The 25,621-nt window shown below is 45.6% G+C and overlaps 1 protein-coding gene across 3 annotated transcripts in view; it reads left to right on the top strand.

Moving 5' to 3' along the window:
• The window catches only part of ADCY2 (adenylate cyclase 2), a 401,911-nt gene that overhangs the window by 356,518 nt on the left and 19,772 nt on the right, over positions 1 to 25,621 (top strand). For 2 of the 3 annotated variants that reach the window (XM_046672163.1, XM_046672165.1), the window contains exons 18-21: positions 1,139 to 1,308; positions 9,812 to 9,896; positions 14,595 to 14,753; positions 25,468 to 25,614. In XM_046672163.1, the coding sequence (XP_046528119.1) occupies positions 1,139 to 1,308; positions 9,812 to 9,896; positions 14,595 to 14,753; positions 25,468 to 25,614 (561 nt within the window). The remainder of the gene's footprint in view (positions 1 to 1,138; positions 1,309 to 9,811; positions 9,897 to 14,594; positions 14,754 to 25,467; positions 25,615 to 25,621) is intronic. The other variant, XM_046672164.1, reaches the window with a different exon arrangement.

The following is a 25,621-nucleotide window of genomic DNA, read 5'->3' as shown; positions in this document are numbered from 1 at the left end:
ATGGCTCATTCCATACAATGAAGCTAAAATCGAGTAGCTTGCACAGTGGGCTATTTTTTAAAGATAGAGCTGAATCAAACATCCATCAGATCTATGTTTTATTAAAATTATTAAGCTTTATTGAATGCTGCTTCTGTTCCAGGAATGCTAAGGGAGGCGCATAACCACTTGTTCATAAAAACTTCCCGATGTAGCAAATAAGGCTCTGGGAGAAGAGCAACCATTCTCATTTAATGAGTCCGTCGCAGCTTACAGGGCCCTGGGCTCCAAGCTTCGTTGTTCTGCTTCAGTGACCTACAAAGGACATTATGACCCTCATTTTACAAATGAAGACACTGACACAGGCGAGTTAGTTCACCTGCCTAAAGTAACCCAACTAACGAGGGATTGAAATGGGACTGAATCCAGGGCTATCCTGTCTGGTAAATAATGGTCAATAGTGAGAAAAGTGCTAACACAGGGTGGGCCTGCCGGCTGCTTCCTGTGAACTGCAAAAGATAGAATGTGCCAGCATCTTCCCATTTCTTCAGGTGCCTCTCTGCTTCCAGGATATTCTTGATTCATCCTGCTCAAAGCTTTTAGTTTTTTAAATCCTTTCTGTTTTAGATAGTCCTGACACACAATGTCTCTTTCGATAAAATGCCTAGGCTCTTATACTTTTAATAGAACTATTTGTAATGATTTATTCCTCTTAATGAATTGAATAATTGAAAGACCAAAAAGGATTCTATGTACTATCATTGTTTTTTTAAATCTGTAAATGTGTAGGAAGTTACATTGTTTTTATTTTCAAGAAGCTCATGGCATTTGCTTATAATAACTTGTCTTCAATATAGTTTTTCTATTACTTCTGAAAAGTATGGCAATACTTTTCAATACTGAAAAGTTGGCAATACACATGATTATTTTTTATTAAACATGTGACGCTGGGTCAGCAAGCCAGGTAATGAGTAATTCTTTTCTTAATCAAATGTGTTCAGGCATTTAGCACTGGATCAAAGAGCAGAAAAAGACACGTGCTTTCACAGCCAGTTTATAGGTCGACCACGTGAGCTTAGCGGTGGTCCCCCACTGTCATTGCTTCAGCGTTTCTCAGCAGAGATCCTGACTGTTCACCTGATGTATTTCTCTCCTCCAGTACTTTATCTACAGCTGCATTCTGGGATTGATCTCCTGTTCGGTTTTCCTGCGGGTGAATTATGAGTTGAAAATGTTGATCATGATGGCCGCATTGGTGGGCTACAATACCATCCTCCTCCACACTCACGCCCACGTCCTGGATGACTACAGCCAGGTCTTATTCGAGAGGTAACCAGCTTCCTGGTCTTTCTCCTTACTTTCATTCTTTTATGGGATGTTGATAACATGTGTGTTGAGTTAAGTGCATATTAGCAATATCATTGTCATTGGTAATCATTGTGTGAGACTTTCTTTGAAATGAAGGTTCAGGAGGATAATGTGTGTTTTTATTATAGATTACATAGACTATGTATTAGCATATACACTTAGAAGATAAGAAGTGGTTTAGTGGACTTGTGATATAATCTATACTATATTGATAAGAATAATCTAGGGTTTCCCACCCTTAGCATCATTGATATTTTGGACTGAATAATTTTCTGTTGCACAGTGGGGGGTGCTGTCCTGTGCATTGTGGGTGAGTTAGCAGCACCCCTGGCCTCTACACACTAGATGCCAGACACAATCTCCCCACCCCAAGTCATGACAACCAAAAATGCTTCCGACATTGCCCTGCGGGGCCAAATGGCCCACCTGTTGAGAACAATTAAATTGATATACACAAAAATACTGGAAAATCAATGGTTACATTCTCAAGTTATAGCGCTGAATTTCTTCTTGGAGATTTCCTGAAATACTCTGTTTGGGGAGAGTGTTATCAACTGTGGCAATTCTCTGCTCTGTGAAGAAATTGACTTCCAAGATAAGATAAGATTGTGTTTACTCTCCCAGCCTTAGGACTGGATGCTGCGAGAATGTTCCTCTCAGGTCACTCACTCAGGTTTATAAAAGGTTTCCTGTGATCAAATTACTTCCATGAGCTTATGATGAATATTTATTCCCTGCTTGAAAAAAGAGTTTTAATCCTTACGATGTTCTCCATCTCACATCTTAATAGCAAAACAACATTTTATATCAACTATTAGGTTTATTTCTGGACCCACCAGGCTTCAAATTTTTTCTATGAGCACTTTGCATAATCTTCTATAATGTTTCTATATTTCTTTTAACATGAAATAAATGCCTTCAGTGTTTGCATAGATTTATTGTTCCAGAAAGATGGTTTGTGTTGAGAGCGCATGGCCACTTACTTCTCCCTTGGAGGCCCAGCGTCAAGAACAGGGGGAACCTCACTGTGTAAACGTTTCTGACCAATAAGAATACTTTTAGAAACACAACTGCAATGCATTTTCTGCATCTAATTTAATTTCCGTTATCATCCACACCATGAAATCCTAATAATCTGTAATCAAGCTTAGGGTAGTGGAGTTGCAAAAATGTATAATTGCATTAAGGAAATTTTATGGTTCCTTTGCCAAGATGAGAATGAAATCAGAAGTTAATTTTCCAATAAATTCTCAAAATCTCCAGCCAAACATGCTTTAATATTTCTCTACTGTATCCAGAGAGCCTGTATCAAATCCCTAAGTAAATGTAGTATTACCGATTTTTATGTGCAACTGATGATGCTACTAAATTTTCCTTTATTAAATTTAAAGCTCCTGAATATGTTACACATCCGAAACAAAAGAAGAAATTAGATTAGCGTGTTTCTGATGGGGAGAGAATGACTTCTGGGGATCTGAAAGAGACACCCCATCTCTGATTAGAACCCCAACAGCAGGAATGTGGTTATTTGTTTGAGGAAGAGGAGTTTTTACGTTCAGAGCCCTGTCATTTCATTCAAGGCCTTCTGTGTTTGCTCTCTTGGTTTCAAGGTTTGTAATAACCTTAGAGCTATGGAGGGCCGACATGAGGAGCCTCAGGGCCCCGCCTTCACTTCCATTCTCTCCAGGAGGGGTGCGTTCCTAATCTTGACCGTAAGATTCTGGCCCTTCCAGACCTGATTCCTGCACGAGCTCCCACAATGTTCCCAGAAGGAGTCCTCTGCTGAAAGATGAATATTACTAACATAATAGCATAATATCTCAAAGTTAACAAGTTTTCTTACTGTCAGGTTAAATCTACCCCTAAATGAGAGAGCCTTAAGAATGGAAGTTTCAAATTCCCTCCTGCTGTCTCCAGCCTCAGTGTATGTTTGATATAACCCTGCAACTCCTGCCAGAGCCAAAACTGATCACTGTTAATGTTTTCTTTCTTTTTTCTGAGATTCAAGAGATTCTCCCATCAAACGACTGATAAAGGTTCCCTCATCCTTTGCCTGGTTTGTTGATGCTGACACAACTCTGTCAGACATGAAACCAGGGTCCTTAAAAAAAACTCACTGATCTGAGATGAACATCCTTGAGAGTGAACATCTAAGTCCCAAAGCCAGAGCCCCAGTTCAAGGAGGGAGCCGGCTTCCAGGAGCGACAGGCAGCACCTCCGTTTCTGACCAAGCTCTTGTGTGTCATTGAAGTCATGTGCTTGGTCCCGTCCTTTTCTGACTTATTTCTGGTCACTCCATCCTTGCCTCCCTTTTCACTCCTGGTTTCCTGGTCCTTGCTCTGGTCTTCTTTCTGGGACCCAGGCTTGGCTGTGGCATTGATGTCCTTGCTGCCCACCTTGGCTTCTGGACTGGCCTTCATCAGCACTGACTGCTCCCAGTAGACCTATGCCCAGCTTCTGGCTTTTACTGATGGGTGTGCCTGAGAACTGAGCAGCCCTCCCGCCTGAAAAGGTGAAGAGTATCGCCCCTGGAGGAGTCGGTTGGGGCCTCTGTTGTCTTCTAGCCCCTTTTCTGTGATGCATATGCTGGGGACTTTAATAGACACTCTAGAATCAAGGAAAGAGCAGGTCTGAACCAGGTACCACTGCGGTATCCACAGTGCCTACAGCTGAGCCAGGCATCTAGTAAGTAGGTGCTCAATAGACCTCTGTTGAATGAATGAATAAAAGCAAGGTGTGCTCCTGAATAATCAGAAGAGCCCAAATACTGGCAGTAATGAAATGTCTCACCTCACCTGCTTCCCTGGAGGCAGAGGCTGCTTGAAGTTGTGTCTGTTCAGTATCAGCACCAGTTTTTGTTTATATCCTAATTTTCGAGAGGAAGTCTGGAGAGGGCATCTCTCTTTATAAGGCAGTGCTGGGCCGTCTTCTGCACACACGGTTTGGATGGCGTTAAGAGTTCACCATGTTTGATGTTTCAGGGGCCATTTCTGAGCCAAATTTGACGTTGATAATAGATGAGCCAACAAGATGGTGCAAACCAATAGGGAATTTTTGCCAACAGGGTTAGCAAAGAACAGAGGAAAAATAGGCGCTAGAAAAACTCCAGGTCAATGAATAGTTCAGAAAATCACATCAGATATTCTCGTGAATGTGGAAAGCCAACTTCTTAGGAGAGAAAAAGAAGACTACTTTGAGAGAGTGTGCCATTAAAAATCCATTCGAATGGAGGCCAGCAATGTCCCAGTCCTTAATATTACCTGCCATTATGTGATTCTGATAAGTCACCTTGTGGTGAAGGAAGCTTGGAAGTGTCTGGTGTTTAGAAGATCCACAACAAGATGTCTCCTAATTCTTTGGCATTTACAGCAGTCCTCCATCTTGACTGTGAGGACAAAATGTTTTGCTGAACCGATCGATAACCATTCCAGTTCCAGTCCGTGACACTGTCTCCCAAAGCTCTCAGCCTTCGCTGTCCAGGACAAGTGCTCTTCATGGTGATGGTGATGTTGATGACCATTGATAGTGCTGCCAGCTGTTTTTGTTTTGAAGACACTTCCCTGTCCCATGACAAAGGCTTGTTACAGAGTCTGCAAAAAGTGGTCAGATTTTTCCCAAGAGTTTTTTTCTTGCAGAACTGAAAAGTCTCATGGGATGAGTGTTACATTTCCTGTGAACCCAGCCATTATGTTAATTCACCTGAATGCTGGAAATGCACCTCTAATTCCAGAGAGGTGTGAAGGATGGAGAGTTTGACAGAGGGATAACAAGGAGGCCGGTAGACTTACCAGCTCTGTTTGGGCACTTAGCCTAAGAAAACAAATACTCAGTGGACAGCCAATAAATAAGGTGCATAAATAAGTAGCAGCCATATCCAGTGCCCAATCATTCAGAAGCTCTGGGTTGTTGCTGGTAGAAATGTCTGTGTAATTTTGACTTATGACATTGGCAACAGCTACCATTCCAGGACAACAATGGAGATGCTCCAATGAGCATATATCTCTGCGAACCATAAGTTAGGTGCCTTCAGCATGGAATTGTTCCACTTTCCCTGTGTCTCACGGGAAACCCAGTGGCAAGAATTCGAGATATTGTGACGTATTTTGATGACATCCCAACTTGGGATCATCTGATAATGAGCTCACTGAAAGTCTTGAGGAAGAACTGCAGCCTTAATCACGTTTGGGAGAAAGTCAGGGCAGCGTTGCACATCTGCCCAGGGGTGAGAGTTGGGGGGTATTCCAAAGCACTTGAAATTTCTTTCAATTCTCCTCTTTTAAGTTAAAAATGTACTCCACATTTGCATTCTAATCTATAGTATATCCAAGTTAATACTGGAAAGATTTTAAGTTACTTTCAAATTAAATGTCTCAACTTTCCCTCCCCTGCCTGTTTCCACCCTGTGCCATCTCCAGAAAGTAAGGGCACACATGTTTCTCTGTGGCTGACACCCACAAGCAGCAGAGCTGGGAGGTACAGTAAGGAGGCAGGTAGTCTGAGCTGCCCAATTTAACCAAAAAAGCAAGTCATCCTAGAGCTACTCAAATGCTCCCCAGCTTTCTTTTCTTCTATAAAAAGCAACCATTAGTGAGATGCTTTGTTATCTAACCTCAAAAAGAAAGTACCCTGTGATTTGGATCCACCTGCAGGCAGATACTCAATTTGTAGGTTGTTTTGTTTTGTTTGATTTCAGAGTGAAAGGAGAAAGGAGATTTCACAGAACCTGTGCCCATGGACTCTATAGAATACATACTCTTATCATCAGTTCTTCAGTTGATGATGCTAAAGCTGTGCACAGCCCCACAGCGTCTTATCGCACGGGTGTACCAATTGCTTTCTACTTAAAATCACTCTTCTGTGCAGATTGAAACTACGATTGCAGTAATCAGGGAACATGGTTATCTCCACAGCAGAGGGCCAGCGCTCCCTCTCCAGACCCACTTTTATCACCTCTCCTGACCTGCAGCCGCCTCCAGGGCTTTTTTCTAGGCAGGAGCCTTTCCCTTATTATGTTAGTCTGTTTGCAGTCCCAGAATGTCTTGCTTGGCATTTATGAATCCCACTCTGAAAAAGCACGAGGCTTAGAGCTGTCTGTCCTTGGATGACATTGGGCCACTTTCCCTGGAAGTTCGCATAGAATTCCACTGAATCTCTGTCCAGCCAGGGGAGGAAAGAATGTCTGGAAATGAGACCCCTTAGGTTTCAAACCAACACAGTTATTTGTCCACTCATTCATTTGTTTTTAAAACACACTCTTATTGAACACCTTTTATATGCCAGACCTGATTGCTGGAGTCTGAGCATACAGAGATGAATAAAATATAGTCTCTTTTCTCAAGAAGATCATGAAAGCTCTCTATAAGAAAATCCTGCTTCACCAGAAGACCGAAAGGAGACTTCTCGGGTAATTTGGTGACGTTCATACAGCATACCCAGGAAATGGGTGAACACATCGGCTGGGAGCAGCATTAGGTGGCCCAGAGTTGACTCTAATATTGGAAAGACTTTGAAGAACCATGGAGATTCAGAAGCGCAGGAGAGGAGTGATATCAGCATCATGACAGAATAAGATGTCCCGTTTTTGCCCCCTCCAACAACGATAATTTGGCATCTATCCGTGGACCTTTAAAAGTGCCTTTCTGGGAGCTGTGGGATCCAGCACCACAAGCCAAGGGATCCAGGAGCAGTCTCACCCACCTGGGCATCAGGTAATAGACATGCAGACCCTAGTCCCAGCTGTGGACCCTGCTGTGGCCGGTGAACCAGCTCCAGCCCCTCTTGGCCATGATCCAGGAGCTCCTGGAAAACACTCTCAGCCAGTCACCCACAGATGAGAGAGCCTCTGTGGAAGTTCAGGTTTCCAGAGAAAGACTTCCAGCGCACTACTGGGGGAAAAAGATGCAAATTTGAATGCATTGAAGTGAGTAGGAGGAATAGTTTGACTCTACCCACGTCGCCCCTCCCCCAAGATGGCCCAGCTAAGAGCCAAGAGAGATCTTCTAGATTACCCGGGGTTTATCCTGTGGGGAGAATGAGCACCCAGCTTCCCCAGCTATGCTGGATGCTACCAAAGAGGCCCTTGTCTCTCCTACAGCATCTTGAATGCTAAATCATGAGCTCATGACTGGGGGCAGGAGGAGGGTGGGAGAGCAGAAGAGAGGGCATTAAAGGGATGCAGATCCTACTAACTGGACCATGGCCTCCATCAAGCAGCTGGCCCACGAGCCACTGGGAGCACCTTGCCCATGGATTCCCCCAACAGTGGTCCACAGGCAGCCCTGCTGCTCCACATGCCTCACCCATATCCCCCTACCCTGTAGCCTGCTTCCTGTGCACGTTCCCAATGTCAGTGGAGAGAGCGAGCCTTGGCAGATGGCTAGTGAGCATGCACAGAAAGCCAGCCTGAATCTGAGGACCACAGAGAGACCACAAACTTGAACTCCAGCAAGTTTTGTTTGGGAAAACAAAAGGGAGGCTATCAGTACTTGGTTGGCACACTGCAGGATGGAGAAAAGGCGTAAAGCTCCACTCATTCTCAGAGAGAAGATGGTGACCTCCTCTGGCTGGTGAGCTGGAATTCTTCCAGCCACAATTGGTAGGGAGGATGGAGCCCATAATGCAAGCATTGCCTTTCTGGAGAGTTCTCTGAGTTCCTAAGCCCTTCAACTACTGAGACTGGCAATTCTGTCTCCTCATTCCTGCAGGAATCCTCTTGGATCTTTCATTCTTTTAGTGAAATTCACCAATCTGCATTTCCTTATCTTTTTCTCCAGCTTCCTCACTCCATTCCTTCCCTTATCATGCTGTAGTTGATACTAAACATTAGGAGAGCCATTTATGAAGTGCTTCCTATGTGTCGGGCTCTGTGCCAGGTATATAAATATTTGACATGTGACCACAACAGCCTGTAAGACTAAGATGTCATTACTCTTTCTGGCTGATGAGGAAAGGGAGGTTTGGTGGGGTTTGCCCTAGGTCCCACAGCTCACTAGAGTCAGGGAGCCACTGTTCTAGCCTGGGGTAACTCACTTCAAGGCCCCCTGAGCTCTTCACTGCTCAGTTTCTCTCCTTATCTCATCAGCCCTTAAACCCTCTGTGGAGAAATGGGGAAAATCTCCAAGCAAGTTCAACTCACAGGCAAAAAGTGATTCCCTGATATTCGTACATGATTAACATGCCCTATGCCGATTATGTGACACGGTGCCCTTAAATAATCAACTTTTCTTTTTCATGTCTTACTTACTATTATATGTGGAAAATAATCATTTGTCAGCTTGTGCAGGACTCCCCTGGGGAAAGCAGGAGATTTTTGCTTCCATGCTGCATTAGTCACAGCTCTCCAGGGAAACAGAACCAATCCTACAGAAATGTATATCAGTCAAGAGATTTATCATAAAGAATTGGCTCACGTAATAATGGAGGCTGGCAAGCCAAAATCTGCAGAGCCACTGTCCCGATTTGAGTCTGAAAGCCAGAGAAGCTGCTGTAGAACCAGGAAAAGCCAACGTCCCAGTTCAGAGGCAGTCAGGCAGCAGAGAATTCTCTCTTACTCAGGAGAGGGTCAGCCCTTTCTTCTAGTCAAGCCTTCAACAGATTGGATGAGGCCCACCCACTTTATGGAGGGCAATCTGCTTTACTAGGCCTACCAATTCAAATGTTAATCTCATCCCAAAAACATCCTTGCCAAAATACCCAGAGTAACATTTGACTAAATATCTGGGCACCCCATGGCCCAGTCAAGTTGACACATAAAATAGACTACCACACATCCAGTTGAGGGGTGGCCGTTGTCTAAAATGTCATGGTGAGGATGGAGGGCCAGCATGGTGAGAACTCGAACTGGGATAAATTACTGATGTCTACCTGGACCTGAGGGGAAGCAGGCCAGGGGACCAGTGGTTTCCATCTGTGTTATGACTTTGTGATACAAAATCACATGAAAGAGGGAATAAGAATGAGTGCCTTCCACAAAAGTTACATGAGACTGTGTAATTCATAGGGGAGAGTAGCTTGTAGAAATTAAGTTCCCTACTTCATTTTTATACCTCACATGATTGTTAATTCCTAGCAGACTGCCCCTCTCTGAGAGTAATAACTTAAAGAATTGAAGAAATCTTACGTCAAAGTATCCATATTGATCCCAAAAGTATAAAGAAAATATTATTAATATTCTACTATTCTTTCCTTTTATATTTGTTAGAGCTTGGTATAAGGTGAGAAATCTATATTAATTTGGAAGAATTTTTCTTTTACTAAGTTCTCAAAATAAGGATTAGTTTGTTTTATTTTGATGCAATCTGCGTTTGAAGATCTATTTGAAACACGTGTGTGTGCTCATCTGGAGTAGAGTGTAGACATGCACCAGAGCTTCCACAGTGTGTTGATACACGAATTCTAAGTCCTGTGTGTATGTTGTTTTGTTGTATTGTTTTCGTCTGTTTGTTTGCTTCTTTGTTTTTAATAGACCAGGCATTTGGAAAGACCTAAAGACCATGGGTTCAGTGTCTCTCTTTATATTCTTCATCACACTGCTTGTTCTGGGGAGACAGGTAAGAAGTCTTTTTTTTTTAATATAACTTCTCTAAAGTGCTGTGTTAATAATACTTTGCTGATGTGCATTGTAGTGACTTTCATGCAAACAGATGCTGAAGCATCAGAATCATCTCATCACTTAAGAGAAAGGCAGGCAGCGCGAGGTGTGCATGCTTAGAGATCAGCAGAGGGAAGAAAGGGTCTTTCATTTTTTCCATAAGAGGCAGACTTTGTGAGTGGGAGAGATGTGAATCAATTAATTTCCTGCTAAATCTCAAAATACATACATAGGTTTTTGGAAGCCTACGAAAGTATCGCCTCAATAGTTGACGCTAATTGGAAAAATATCTCCTTGCCTGGGGTTTTATTTGCATTTGAGAATGTATGGCAGGCTTCTTTTTCTTTGAAATGGGTGTGAATACCTTTGCTGTCACTTGCAACATCCCTAGAAATACTGTCCTCTGTTCAAAATTTTATTTTGTGATGCAAATGAAATGATTCCTCCTGGGGCCTCCCACCTCCTTCTGGCCTCCCAGTAGAGTGGGTGCAGCATTTTTAAGGACAATATTCTTCCTCTGCCTGACCACAAGCTCAGTCACCCAAAGACTAAAGACTCATCCCAAACCAGGTGGCTCTGCCTCAAACGACGTTTGTTTTAAGTTCTTTGATGGCTAGTGTGAAACAAAAAAGTGATTTATTTGGAAATAACCAACAAAGAGGCAATGCCAATTAAATTGTATATGCATCACTAAACAGTTCAATTACGGATGTGGCAATTATCTGAGAGGCAAATTATAGATTGCGTGTTTTGGTCTGGCTTCCACTTCTCCCCAGTAGTAAGCTGTTAATAATGCCACAGTCAGGGCAGAGTCCAGATCTGTGACTGCCAGTCCAGTGGCCTGGGACCAGTGTCCTCCTCCGTCTTCCCCAGCAGTGCCAGTGGCCTAGGCCAGTGGCCTAGGAGCTCACAGTGCAGCCCTCTCCACTCTCCTAGAGCTGAGCTGTTGTCCTGCTGCAGTGTCAGAAGATCGCTGTCTCTGCTCCGTGCCCCCTGCCTCTGTCTCTGGCACATGCTCGGGTCTGCGTTCTTTGGCTTACAGTGTTGACCACCTGCACATTTTTGCTGAACCCATTACACTATGTCCTGTTCTTTCTCCCTGGTTTCCTTCGTTTCTCTGGCTGCCTGGCTTTCTCTGCAATCAACCACCTTTCTACATTCACTCATAGAGAAAAGGCATGTCCTGCCTCAGGAAACCTGATAATTTCGATGAAAGAACTCGACTTCCTTGCAGAATATCACCTAGATGATCATTCTCAGGAAGCAGCATGGCCGTCCTCTCTGTGGGGTCATCTCTTTCTCCATTGTGGGCCAGGGATGTTTTGTGCTGCAGTTTCTCCTGCTAGAAGGATCACTCACACTGCCTCACAGCAATACATTTTAAGAATCTGGAATCGAATTCTCCCAACTTTTTTATTGATCATTGAGATCATAAGCAGGCAATACCACTATTTAAGTGTCATTGAATCCAGTGGCTGCTCACTGATCAGTTACTCTCTAATTGATTTAAAATAAATAATCAGGAGTATGCAATGTTGTGGTGGGGCATTGATTTAACAAAATAGTGCTGATACCATCTTATAAGGAGTCATTCCTTTTTTGTCACTAATGTAACAATAAGGAGACTGACCTTCAGTCTGAAATCATTAAGTGAATGATTTACTAAGGTCCCGAGTATTCTGGGCTGACAAGAACCCCGAAGTCTATGATATAGTGCTTTTGCAAACCATCGCAGAAATGCAAGTATATTATAAACAAACATCCAATATTTGAAATATGGTTTTCAAGTTTCATAAGTATTCATGGCCTCAGCATTATTTATTTTCTGAAAGGTTTTGTAAATCATAACGCAGACATTTTGCAAGTTATTTCTGTTGTCGTTTGTCCTAATGGCTCGCCTGCCCCATGACCATCTTTTTTGAAATGATGGCTATGTGTTTGCTTTCTGAGCAAATTGTATACTAAATATTGCTCTAGGCATCTAAGAAACCATAATGAAAACATAACACACATCTCGGACAAGAGCTACAGTCGTACTCTCTGTACTGAAATATGGTTTGTGCTAGAAATGCTAGCTGAGTCAAGGGCATCCTTTGAAAAAGAAAGATGCCCTGTTTTTCACCTGAGTTTAGATGACAGCACACTGCCATCAAGGGTGTGCATTTTTAGTGGGCTCATTCAAGATATGGAACAGGCAGGTGGCAGTCTAGTGACCTGAGAGTGAAGCTAAAGTCACTGTGAGAGTTCAGAATCCAGGAGTAAGTGCCATCATGGCTGCCTGCACCCTGGCCCAGGGGCCACTTCTCTCCGTGTAGAAAGACAGAGAGCCCTTCAGTTCCTCAGCTTGTTTTCAGAACTAGACAAAGCATAAAACTGCCCTTGAGGTTGTGCAGAGATGTGAAACACAGCAGTGAGGGTCGATAGGGTTCCAGATACAGCCTGGATGCCTCTTCCAGCCTCTTCCTGCTCTGTCCCATCCTTAGAGCCAATGAAGAGCAAATCCGTGTCTCTGAGTGGGATCTAGGCCCTGAGAACTTGGAGAGTAGCCCCAGACGGAATCCAAGAGATGGGCAGTGATGTGAGGATAGAGGTTCACGAGGCAGGGCTGCTGTTTCAGCTGACATGGCACAGAGTCCTGGGATCCTCTTCAGCACTTCTCTTCCCCAAGGCACGGTCACGGAGGCAGTGGCTTCCTCCTGGCCTTCTGCTGGATCTCCTCACGTGGCCTCCCCGTGTGTCTGGGTGCCATCTCCCTCTCCTTTCTCTTATAAGGACACCCGTCCTTGGGTTTACAGCCCACCCTAAATCCAGGATGATCTCATCCTGAGATCCTGAAGTTAATCACATCTGCAAAGACCCTATTTCCAAAGAAGGTCACAGTCACCATTACCAAGGCTGGGACTTGGAACTATCTTTTGGGGGGACACCATTAAATCCCTCATGACTGGTTTTGGATAGAAACATTTGTCTTCCTTTGGGAGCCCTCCACAATGAGTTTTAATGTCCTTGTACGTCAAGGAGAAGGTTCTACAGCAGAGTGCATTGGTTGGGAGGTGATAGGTGAAGATTTGGCAAAATGTGGCTTCAGTCCAGTTGAACTGGTTCCAAAGTGCTCTGATTCCTTTGAGTAGGAAACTTATAAAATGCTTCCTGTGATGCAGTAGCAGTCGTTAAGAAAACCTGAGCAACCTCTGAATATGGTTTATGGAAACCTTTCAAACTTGCTGCCTGCCTCACTGGCCCCTTGGTTCCATCTCATGTTTCATTTTTGTCTAATCCCGAGTGTATATCTGTGTTTTCCCAATGCCACTGCCATAGGTTGCCTCTGTCATTTTAGTTTAAAACCAGCCACACCACTCGTTTACCATCCCCCCCAAAAATCCAAATAATTAATCTATTCTCCAAGCAAGAAGGCTTTTCTAGTAAGTGCATAGCATGATTTCCATAAATACAGAATGTGGAAAATTTGGCATTAATGTAAAAATTTATTATAGACAAATTTTAAAAATATCCCTTATGCAATCTTTTTTTTAAAAAGTGTCACTATATGAGGTAAAAATAAATGTCACACCAGAGGAGGAGGAATGATTTTTGAGTGTACCATACATAGTTTGAATCAAACCTAATCAATGAATGATCATTTTTCTTTCAGTTTTCAAAATGTGAATTTTTTTTAATTGCCATCTATGCATGAAAGGCCATGTGTATGTCTATGTTTTGTTTTGTTTGTGCTGTCATTGGTATAATTAATCAAACCAATAAAATGAACAAAACCCCTGCATTTAGTTCTTCTTTGCATTTGTTTGTCAATAAGTTACTATCTGTGCTGAAAATACACCCTCTCTACTAGGCCCTTCTGTTATAGGAAGATTCATTCAAGGCTGTTTCATTATATTAAATTATTTGCATCTTACCAAGCACAAAATGATGTCAAAACCAAAGAGAGCCTTTGACAGTAAATGGGTCTCTCCATTTCTGCAATGTTAATAACAACTGGTTTTAAAAAACATTGCATTTTAATACATTAAAAGCCTGAACACATATGTTGTTACTAGCAGGCACCATTCTAATTAAATGATATCAAAATGAACTTTTGTCTAAATATAATGTCATCCTCTGAGTATAATGCAGTCTCAAAAGAAAAAATACATATTTTTCAATGAACACTTAATTATATAATTTGTGGTAGGGGAAAACTGATTTTCAGATATTAAAGGCAAACCACCACAAATGAACACCATTATTTTTTAAATGCAAATCATCCAACAATGCACTCTCCCTACTAATGTATTTTCCATTTTTCATTTATTCATTATTTATATTCTATTATGTCTCTTTTCAAAGCATAATCCAAGCCATCTTTTATTAACATAACTATGCGAGAAGCTTTCATGTCATTTTTTCTGTCAAGCCTCCAATATAGCTATTTTCTCTGTTCCTGAGGCTGGTTCTTTCCAGAACTTGTTTGCAAATCTGTGTTAGAGGCTGAATGAGAGACATTTTGGGGGAACAGAGGGCTTTGTAGGGAGGGTGACAATTCTGTCTGGGGTTCTTTTTTCGGTTTTGTTTCGTTCTTTTTATTTTCTCTTTGAAACCTCCACTCTCTGGCAGGACAAGATGCCTATTGTTTCTTTACCTCTGTGTCCTCTTGTAACAGAATGAATATTACTGTAGGTTAGACTTCTTATGGAAGAACAAGTTCAAAAAAGAGCGGGAGGAGATAGAAACCATGGAGAACCTGAACCGCGTGCTGCTGGAGAACGTGCTTCCTGCGCACGTGGCCGAGCATTTCCTGGCCCGGAGTCTGAAGAATGAGGTCAGACGGTGTGGGGGCTCCTGGCTGAGCGGAGAGTGGCTTCTGGCCAGGAAGGGGTGTGGCTCGTAGCTGTGAAGGGGCAGCGGGCCGGGTGAGGGCTGGAAGCTCCTGAGTGTTCAAAATGTCCAGTATTGGCCTAAATTGGTCTGTTTTCCAGAGGATATCGATTGGTTGTCTCGACACGAACTGAGAATAGCGAGTTAGAATCCCCTCAAAGTCTTAGCGTGGTGTTGATTTAGTATTCCTAGTTTTTCTTCCCCAATCAGGTAAGGTTCTGAATGTGCAATATGAGGCACTGGGGTTCCAAATATGTCACAAGAGTGGCCATCATCCTTTCCCTGGTGTGAGAGGACACTTTCCTTACCAGCGCACAGTAGAATCAAGAGGCAGAATTATACCGTCCGTCCCGCACACCCACGGTTTCCTTCCTCCTGTCTTCCCTGAGAGCCTTTTAAGGGTCTTAGAATTCCATTAGAGATAGACTATGAAATAGACAGAATTTAGGCAGTATCCCCACAAGAGCAGATCAAAGACAAGTCCATCTCTTTAAATGGATGAAATGGGAATTTCATGGGATGCCTAAAGGAATAAATATTTAACTAGAGTTGGAAAAACCAGAGTGTCATTTCAGTGTTTAAGTGGCTTGTGAAATGAATGCCATCAAATTTCTTTAATATTGCTAAATTACCAGAGTCAACAGATGTCTCTACAGTGGAACTCTATTAATTTAAAAAACATGTATTTGAGCATCCACTGTGTGCAAAGGCCTGTGTTTGGGACTGTGGAGTTTCAGGGATGTATGAGGTGCAGTCCCTGTTCTTAGGAAATTTTCATTGAGGGCTGGAGTGCATAAGGAACCAGGACACCGATAGAGTGATGAACTGATTAACAGAGAAACTTGACCTTATTGATGGTAGAGCACAAAGCAGCCTCGTGTGAGAAGACTGAGAGCCCTATTTTCTGTGGCATATTTAAAGTTGACATTAAGAAGAAAGTGCCGGGGGCTGGCCCTGGGGCCGAGTGGTTAAGTTCGCACACCCACTTTGGAGGCCCAGGGTTTCGCCAGTTTGGATCCTGGGCGTGGACATGGCACCGCTCATCAGGCCATGCTGAGGCGGTGTCCCACACAGCACAACCAGAAGGACCTACGACTAGAATATATGACTATGTACTGGGGGGCTTTGGGGAGAAGAAGAAGAAAAAAAAAAGAAGAAGATTGGCAACAGATGTTAGCCCAGGTGCCAATCTTTAAAAGGAAAAAAGAAGAAGAAGAAGAGGAAAGTGCCAGGTGGTATGTGAGATGCTGGACATTGTCACTCTTGTCTTCTAGGAAGTGTGCCAGGCATGGTGAGCTGGTCCAGGGTCCCATGGCAGGTCTGACTGACTGTGGACCATTCACTTTTCTCTTTCTTCTGGTGTTTTCTGCCTTCAGGAGGTTATTCAGCAAACTATTTACCTATTGGTCACAGGTGATGAAATCACTACATCTATTAGGAAGGAACCATCTGTTTTCATTAGCAATATAAAAACTTCCCTACGTCTATATGTCTAGCGATGAATGCAGTTTATAAACAGCGTGTACTGAGGGTTGCCCCTGCCCTGTGGCCAGGCTAGTTCTGGACTTGGATGCAAAGATGGACGGGATAGAGGCGGCCTCGTTCCCAGGAGGTCACAGGATCCTGGTGTCTCCAAGGCCACTCACAGCATAAATGTGGGAATACAGAAAGACAACCATTGTAAGGAAGTGACTTCTGAACCTGAAAAGAAAGTGCTAGAAACTAGCAGGGAGATGGAGGCGGGAGAGGGAGAGGGCAAGAACACTCAAGTCTCCAGGGGTCTACCTCTGGCCGGATGCCAGGACAGCGCCCAGGTCAAGACCTGGAAGGCCGCGGGTTCAGCCCCACAGGCTATGCAGCCTCTCCTTCCCCTATTGACGTCTCTCTGGGCCAGGGATTCAGTGGATTCTCTCTCTCCTTTCCTGCTTGCCTGACTTATTCTAAGCAAGCATCTGAACACAGTTGCCCCTTTGCAAATCCTGAGGAAAGGCAGGGTGGGGAAGGAGAATAAAACTTACACCTAGACAGCGTGGGTTCCAATCTTAGTCCCTGTTTTCCATCATGGGAACTCGAGCCGGTTACTTCTCCAGGCTGAGCCGCAGTCTCCACATTCCTCAGAGGAGAAGAACTGAGCCTTACTTTGCAGCTGCCTTAGGTAGAGCCTGGGACATTTACACATTCATCACACTGAGTATCCCTCCAGGTGAGGCAGGCATGTGACACAGCAGGATAGAGCCCCCCCATCCACACAGGCGGGACGTACCTGGCAGAGACGGCCGCATCTTAAGCTGGCAGCACATTGACTCACCCATTTGCTGAGTGGCCCTACTGTATGCCCAACCAGTGACCCTCATGCCACCAACACAACTCTCCGGTGCTCCCAAGAGAGGGTGCCATTTCCCTCCAAGTCTCCTCATTAGTGCTGCTATTTTAAGAATTAAAAGCACACACAGGTCTCCTTCAGCCTTCACCACGCGGGGGGCCTCGTGGGGAAAGGCTGCAGAGTGGAGGCAGGGCGGCGTGGTGGTTTGAGTCCCCGCTCTGGTGCTGCCTCAACTACGTGGGAACTTTCCAGGGACAAAGTAGGAACCAGCACATTTAGATGAAACTGGCTTTGTGCCTTGTTTCCTCATTTGTCAGGTGAAGAAGGTGACTTCCTCGGGAGCCTCATCCGTGGCCCCGTGAGCCCTGTGTGTGTGCACGAACCTGTCTTCAGGCACTAAAATAATTTGCCCCTGCGGACACTCAGGACCTGGGCGCCACGCTCCCAGCTGTGGCTCGGGAATATGGCTCCTTCTTCCTTCAGGAAACATACCTGTGACCCTGGCAGCCTGCAGCCCTTAGGAAAATGAATAGGAGCTCAGTTTCAGAGCTTTCCAAACTCTCACTACCACCAATGGCTCCAAGTGCCATAACAGCCATATTAGGGGTCTTTGGTTTGTGCTCAGGTTCCTGCCATCCCCACACAGTGGTAGATTTGCACCCTCTAGCTGTTGCCCTGACATTGTTCAGGAGGGTAGAGCCACACACACTGAATCTCAAGGTGGGGGCGTCAGACCCCTGAGACCATCCTTGAAATGATGGCTTCATTCTGCACAGCTGTGGGCTACCAGGTTCTCTATATTTAGTCAGACAACGCAGAACTCCCCTTGGCTCTAACTTTCCATATTTTACTGACAGTTTTTGTTGGTTAGGTCAAATATTGGTGGGGGCGGGGAGCTACCCAAGCAGCCACTGTAAGTCTTGGAAATTAAATTACAGGGAGCCGCCGCAGGGCAGCGCGGTCTGCTCAGACTCCGCACTCTCGGTAGGGCAGGTTTGCTCTCAGGTCGCTGGAGATCAAACAGTCAGTGTAGGAGATTCTGTTAGCAATTGTCCTCTTGGGAAAAATCCTGGATGCAAAACAGAGCCTGACCACGAAGGGTCTGAACAAGAAAGAGAATGACTAACCCATCACTTAAAGGGTCTGAGCGCTCCCACCGTGAGTCTCAAGAAGGGAGGGTCTGGTTTTTCTGTTTTCTTCCCCAAAACTCATAACAAGGTTATTATAAAAAGACTCGTTTGAGTGCATAAACCACAGCAAACTCTTGCCCCTTCCTTCTGACTTCCCGACAGTTTGGTTGCCTAACTTCTTTTGTCCCAGTGAGAACTTCCTGTGCTCGATTGACTTCATCAATCAGACAGAAGATTCTGGACAGAAGAACCCATTCCCTGACCTAGTGACGTGTAATGCTGACCCCATAATCCCAGGCCGGCTGAGATTGTTTGACCTTCCACAGCGAAACAGTGATGCTGTCTGTGCTATTTAACAACATAGAGGGGCCGGCCCAGTGGCTAAGTGGTTAAGTTTGCGCACTCTGCTTTGGCGGCCCAGGGGTTCGCCAATTAGGATCCTGGGCATGTACCTAGCACTGCTCATCAAGCCATGCTGAGGGGGTGTCCTGCATAGTAGAACTAGAAGGACCTACAACTGAATATGCAGTGTACTGGGGGACTTTGGGGAGAAAAAAAAGAGGAAGATTGGCAACAGATGTTAGCTCAGAGCCAATCTTTTAAAAAAAAAATAGTGATATGATCAAGGTTGCTGGCCCCTCCACAGTGTCAGGGTCAAATAGATGTGCCCTGGGTGAGCTCTCTCTCTCCCCCTAAGGCTTCCCCGAGGGGAAGGTCTAGCTATTTTTGCACCTGTGGGACCTGAAGCAGGATCAGTTCCAGTGGATTCCAGACCCCTCGTGGCAGAGGATGGCTGATACTGGGAACCAAGAGAGATCCCTGTGCCCAAGGGCAGGCCTTCTTAGAGTGAAAGGATGCCCGTAGCGCCTGCTAAACGTGCCTTTCCTGGGCCCCTGCTTGGCAGCTGAGAGCACAGGTCTGGCCCCAGCCATGGCACTTCTCAGCTGTGGTACCTCAGGCTTCCATCCTCTCAGAGGCTATGATTGATTTCAAAAGCAATAGTTCACGTAAAGCTCTTAGAGCAGTGCCTGGCATGCAGTAAACACTCAATTTTAGTTATTTTTGAGCAAATATCCCAAGCTTATGTAAAACTTGAGGGTCACCACCCCCAAGAATTTATCAGTACCTTTCAAGGAAGGCTTCTCCCTCCAGCTCTTCAGGGCCTGAACAGAGTGGGGAACATTTTGCCCGCCCCCGTATCCGGCAGCATCCCCCTTCCAGCTCCTTCTCAGTGGGGTGGCCTGGACACTCAACGCTTCAGATGCAGTGACCCAGGGTTATTTTTAGAGCTTGGGGTGGACAGGAGCAGGCCTTTCAGTCCCACGGTGAAGGTTACTGCTCCATGGTTTTCTGGAACAATCCTTGGGAACGTGACACATGACTTAGGCCAGGACTCACATTAACAAAGAGCCTGCAGGCATGTCATCTTGAGTCTCCTACTCACATGCATGGATGTACAGAGGAAATTAACATCCCTTCAGAAATAGAGAGTAAAGAATAATTTAACCACTATAACAATTCCAAAAAGCTTTTATTTCAATGAAAACCTGTTTGCTATGCCTGTGCTCCGGGCGAGTGAGCAGAGAGCTGCTGCTCGTTTCCAAGCCCAGGTTGCTGGCACGTCCTCTTCCTCCCTGGGGGCAGGGGGTGCATTTGTTTTATAGTCGTGCACCACATAACAACCTTTCAGTCAGCAGTGGACCGCGTGTATGACAGTGGTCCCATAAGATTAATACCATAAAGCCTAAGCATATAGTAGGCTTGTCTAAGTACACTAAGTTTCTCTAAGTATCCTCTATGATGTTTGCACAAGGGCGAAATCGCCTAATCATTCTGCATTTCTCAGAACATGTCCCTGTTGTTAAGCGAAGCATGACTGTGTTTGAAACTTCCTCAAGCTTCTCCATCAGCTGTGGACTGTTCTGGCCAGAATCGGCCCACAGGCCATTCAGGCTCAGAGAAAGAGCTCTGTGCCCCCAGAAGGAGCCCGCTGGTTTATAAACCCTGCTCTCAAAACTGTTGTGCTGTGGCAAGAACGTTTCTGAGAGGCCCTTTGAACAGATGTCAAAGCTAGCTTTCATCACTTGTTGAAAAGACAGCATTTTGTCACCAAATCAACCTTTTGCCGAGTCCCTGGATTGTGTGTGATTTAGAGCCAGGCAGCCTCATTCCGGGAGAGATGAGGCTGATCAAAACAAGACACAGATGTCACTGCAGCTGTGCGAGGAGTTCACCAGGCGCTCCAGCAGTACGTCCCTTCTAAGTGAACTGTGAGCCCCCCAGTGGCCGCCAGCAGATCCTTCAACCCCGTGTACTCAGGCGAGAATACCACTGGGGTTTCAAGGGATGCTTTTGTGCTTTCTAATTATTTGACTCCCTAAATAAATTAGGTATTGGCTGACATTTGGGGGCATGAGGTGCTGAACGGTTAGCACATAGGTCAGCAGGGGGTAAGGTGAAGGAAGGGGCCCCTCCTTGCTGCAGGGTGAGTCCGTCAGAGAGAGCACTGAGGTGGAAGCTGGGAAACCTGAGCACCAGTAGCAGTTCTGAACATTTCTAGGACAAACCAAGCAGACACCTGGTATACCCACACCTGGATGTTAGGCAGCACTAACCACACTTGTTTCCATGGTCTCTTTATTTGTTTTCTCTCTCCAGTTGGACTCGAGCTCCTTGAGGGCAGGGCTTGTGTTGTCCGTTTCTGTGGCCCTACCACCTGGTATGAAGCCGAGAGATGTGTGTGTGTGTGTGTACCAGGATGCTAAAGTGAATTTCAGCCTGTAACACCAACAGACAGTAGTTCCCATCTTCCAAAGGGAGGGTTGCACGTTTACAAATGCCCCACTTTAAAACTAGTAACACGACTCTCGACCCTTCACTCGTGGGGAACATATGAATCAGCCAGGAGACTAGAGGTTGGAAGAGGGATTTTGGACAGAATGTAGTGAGAAGTGAACCCCCTCCTAAAGGGTCAGTGGGGAATCCTCCTTTTACCACTAGCCTCATGAACAGACGGGAACTACTCAGTTTGGGATGTGTACCCAGTGACTTGGGTCTCTGAGTGGTCCTGAGGAAGCACCTCCATCTGGAGCACACAGCTGACAGGCGGGTCCTGACAGGTGGGAAATGCCGAGGGCAGGGGCTGGTTGAGTGTCTGGGCTAAGAGACTTGGAGCTGCAGATGTGAGTACAATGGGACTATCAGGGTGTGGAGGACAAAGTGTCCTGAGTGTTGCTCAGGGACCAAGCAAGAGAAAGACAGTTGGCTTGGGATCATTTTAGATCCTGTTTGAAAGATCTGCCCAGAGGGGTGAGTGGGCCCCAGCAGAGAAGCCAGAAGAAAGTCCAGAAAGCCCGGGGCAGAGAGAGCAGTCACGAGCAGGAGGGGAGTGCATCGTCCACTTCAAGGAAACCTCAGGCAGGATGTCCAGTGATGGGGACAGCAATGGGAGTCTTCAAATAACCCAGGAAAATGTCCAGCAGGTTTTAGTGCACAGGGAGCATGATGCAAACTTTCCTTCTCCAACAGACACGTCTTTCTTTCCCATTCTCCACCCTTGGTTGGTTTGGAAAACCTGGCTAGCAAGTTGGAGGCGTTGAAGTAGAAGGATGAGGAATAGTGAGAGAGAGTAGAAGCCAACCTTCCCCCTTCCCCACGTGTAGACCCCGCTCCTGCAGCAGGCCCACCCTGAGGAAGGGAAAAGTCTCGCATCCAACCAGGTTCAGAGTTTTGACTACCCGTTGAACTAAGCACTTAAATTCTTCATGAGAGGACTTGAATTACCCAAGAGTGACAGGAAGAGTCGTGGGGTGTTGTTCTAAGTTTCTGTCCAGGGTTGAGGAAGAGCTGATCTCACTCACTAAACTGAAAGGGACAGTGACGCAGAAATACAGTTGCTTCTTGATTGTTCTTCCATTACTTGGGTTGGTCGGCAGAATGGTTACATGTGAGTGAATGTTGCAATGCCATCTATGCTCACTTCCAATTCTAAAGCTCAGTGATGCTTTTTGACAGCTAAAAGGTGGACAAGGGTCACCCATTCTAGACCCTGAATTCCAGAATCTCCTCAAAGGCTGCCCACCTGCCCTACCCTCATGCCCACAACCTCTTGAAGTATAAGACAAGCTCAGGTCATTGACCCATCAGCTTGTGGTCCTCTCTGACCCCAAGCCCAACCCAAGACCTGAGGGAACCTCTCATGAGTTTACAGTATGATTGTAAGCCCTGAGAGTTTCATTAGCTCTGGAGAATTTGTGAAGCTCCCCATTGTGAAGTTCCCCTGATTCTCAAGTATAGTCCTGTGGGAACCTTGAATCAGGGAGCAAGGGGCCAGTGTTGTTTCCATGAAGGTTCCAGGTGACCAATCTGTCAAAGAAGGCAGATGAGAGGCCGGCCCGGTGGCACAGTGGTTAAGTTCACAGGTTCTGCTTCTCAGCGGCCCAGGGTTCACTGGTTCGGATCCCGGGTGCAGACATGGTGCCACTTGCCATGCTGTGGTAGGCATCCCACGTATAAAGTAGAAGAAGATGGGCATGGATGTTAGCTCAGGGCCAGTCTTCCTCAGCAAAAAGAGGAGGATTGGCAGTAGTTAGCTCAGGGCTAATCTTCCTCAAAAAAAAAAAAAAAAAATGCAGGCAGATGAGCAGTTTGCATGCCCAAGCCCCCAGCAGCACTCACAGCCTGCAGGGTGCCAGACCAGTACTCCAGAGATTAGTCCTGGTCCCTAAGCCAGCTGGGAGCCTTGGTGGGTCAGCCAATTCCCATGACCTTCCATTCCCTCTTTTTAGCCCATGGTTCTTAATCAAGGCTACACAGCAGAAGAACCATGGAGCTTTTCAGAAAGATGTACATGCTTGGAGCCACCCTCGGGAAGAAGGTTCAGGTGGTCAGTGGGGAGGCCCAGGCATCTGCCTTCTTGAAAGCCCCTTTGGTGACTGTCCCACGCATTCCTATTTGAGCACCGTGGAAGGAGATGACACATCTGACCCCATCCAGCTCCAGCAACATGGGGTGCTCGGGGATGAGGCTTCAGAGGGCAGTTTGAGAGCGTTAACCTGGAGTAGTTTGATTAGACCCCACAGGTGAGGTTAAACTAGGCCCTTCTGTCCAAGCAGCCAGTCCGTTCAGGCTTGCATTTCATTATCTCCCATTCCCGGACACCCTTAAAGACCCCAGGGGAAAGGAGAAAGGTAAAGTGACATGACTCGCAAGTGTTGGGAGGCCCCGTGCTGCCCCCGAATCCAGGCAGCACTGCCCATGGTCATGGGGGAGATGCAGGATCAAGTATAAAGTGTAGCATTTGTAAGAGTGATGTCTGCCTCCGATTTGCGAACTACAACCTTCGGCAAAGAATGTAATTGCTCTGTGCCTCAGTTTCCCCATCCATAGATTGAGAATAATAGTACCAGCCTCATTGGATTGTAATTAGAGGCAAGTTAATGCCTGCAGAGTGTTCAGAGAGGCACCCATCCTGTCATGCAGTGGGCACTCAGTCAGGGCCGGTGATTATCATGCTTATTCTTGTCGTCATCGTCTTCCCCAGAGGTTCGCTCTGGATGGTGTCAGCAGACAGCGGGGAGATGCAGAGTACAGAACACAAGTCCTTGACTTGCTAGATGTACCCCTTTTCCTTAAGAGGAAGGAAGTCAGTAGAGCTGACACTACTTTTATAAAACTGGCATTTCTAACTAGAACAGGCTCCTGGGGTCATCTCTCCCCCGTTACCCTGACTTCCTGGCTTAGTCAGCATTACCAGAGCCTAAACTTGGCAGTCACATGTGCCACAGCATGTCTTCCCAGGATATGAATGTTCACAGCAACAACTTTTCGGAGAGAGGAAGGACGGGTCTGCACAGTGAGCCAGCTCAACCACGTTGAGAGCAGAGCAGAAAAGGAAAACTTTGATGCTATGGTTCATGTGTTGTGTGCAGATTGTGAGGCAGTAGCAGAAGACATAACAGGGTGGCTGGCCCTGAGAACAGGAAGATGACACAAGTTTAGCTTTTCCAGGAGATGGTTGTGACCTTCCATGGGTCACCATTGCCCCGATGTGCTTGCTATGAGACCTCAGTGGAGTAAGAACCATTCTTCTGGGAGCCCACCAAACCTTGGAGTCATGGTGCTGTTGAAGGACTCACTCTCTGCCAAGAATTCATCTGGGTGCCCCAGAGAGCAAAGCTCACTGATAACATTCATGCAGAGTGGATTCCCTCACCCTGCCAGGCACGCAAGAAGCACCAGTCACCAGCATTCTCCCCGACACTCAGAGGTTGGCCCTCTTATTTAAGGGAACTGTCCTCAGGTTTCCTGGTGGAGGGAGCATTTCCCATGATGCACTGCACCCACGATGGTACCCAGCTATTCTGCCCTGTATCAGGTTCTTCTGAGGTTCCTGATGGGCCAGCATCAGTGGGAAGGCAGGTCCTCACACTCAGGACGAGCCCCCATGCCCACATAACAGCTTTCCTTTCTAGAACCTTCACTGAACCTAAAGGTTTCACTATATGTTGGGAAAATTATGGAAACACCTTGAAATTGTATTTACGAGACACTGGAATTTTACTCATGTCTTTGGATGAAGAACAATGAGCCTTTTTCTATCTAAAAATAAAAAGCTATCCTGAATAAATGTTGTTGGTGTCAGATACAATATGAGTAGGTAGCCTGAGGAGTTTCACTGGTTCTTTCTGGTGCCATTAAGAAGTAACTTGATGAGTTTCATCTGCTTCTTTTAGGAGACATTAAAGAGAAAGTGCATAAAGACATTAAGAGAAAATGCATAAAGACACAAATCCAAAGAATGTAACCATAATGAGTCATTTTAGGACAATATAGTAGTTTGGGAAATCATTTTGTTTCCCTTCAGTTGCTTAAGGATGCTTTTTTCCTAAGCCAGAAGTCTGCGTCTCTTGCAGTTGTCTAAGGTAGAGATGACAGAAAGGTTTACATGGAAGGGCATCTCATACTAGCTGGTAGTGGCAGCAGAAACACAGGGTTGAGGATTCCGAGCCTGCATCCAGCTCATTAGCAGCTGTCACCTATGACCAATGGCCAGCACCTGGCATGGGCCTGGGACTAGGGTGCGGCAGGTGGAGTGGGGCACTGGGCAATTTCTTTACCCAGGTCAATGTCAAGAAACACTTGCATCAGGAGCTTGTTTATTAAATGGTTTCCTAACGCTCAGCTCTCCCTTTCCTCCTGGGCAGGACTTATACCACCAGTCCTATGACTGTGTCTGTGTCATGTTTGCCTCCATCCCGGATTTCAAAGAATTCTATACGGAATCAGATGTGAACAAGGAGGGCCTGGAATGCCTTCGGCTCCTGAACGAGATCATCGCTGACTTTGATGATGTAGGTA

The sequence above is a fragment of the Equus quagga genome, chromosome 9 (genome assembly GCF_021613505.1).
Source record: "Equus quagga isolate Etosha38 chromosome 9, UCLA_HA_Equagga_1.0, whole genome shotgun sequence".
Taxonomy (NCBI): Eukaryota; Metazoa; Chordata; class Mammalia; order Perissodactyla; family Equidae; genus Equus; species Equus quagga.
This window is presented reverse-complemented; position numbering and strand designations above follow the sequence as displayed.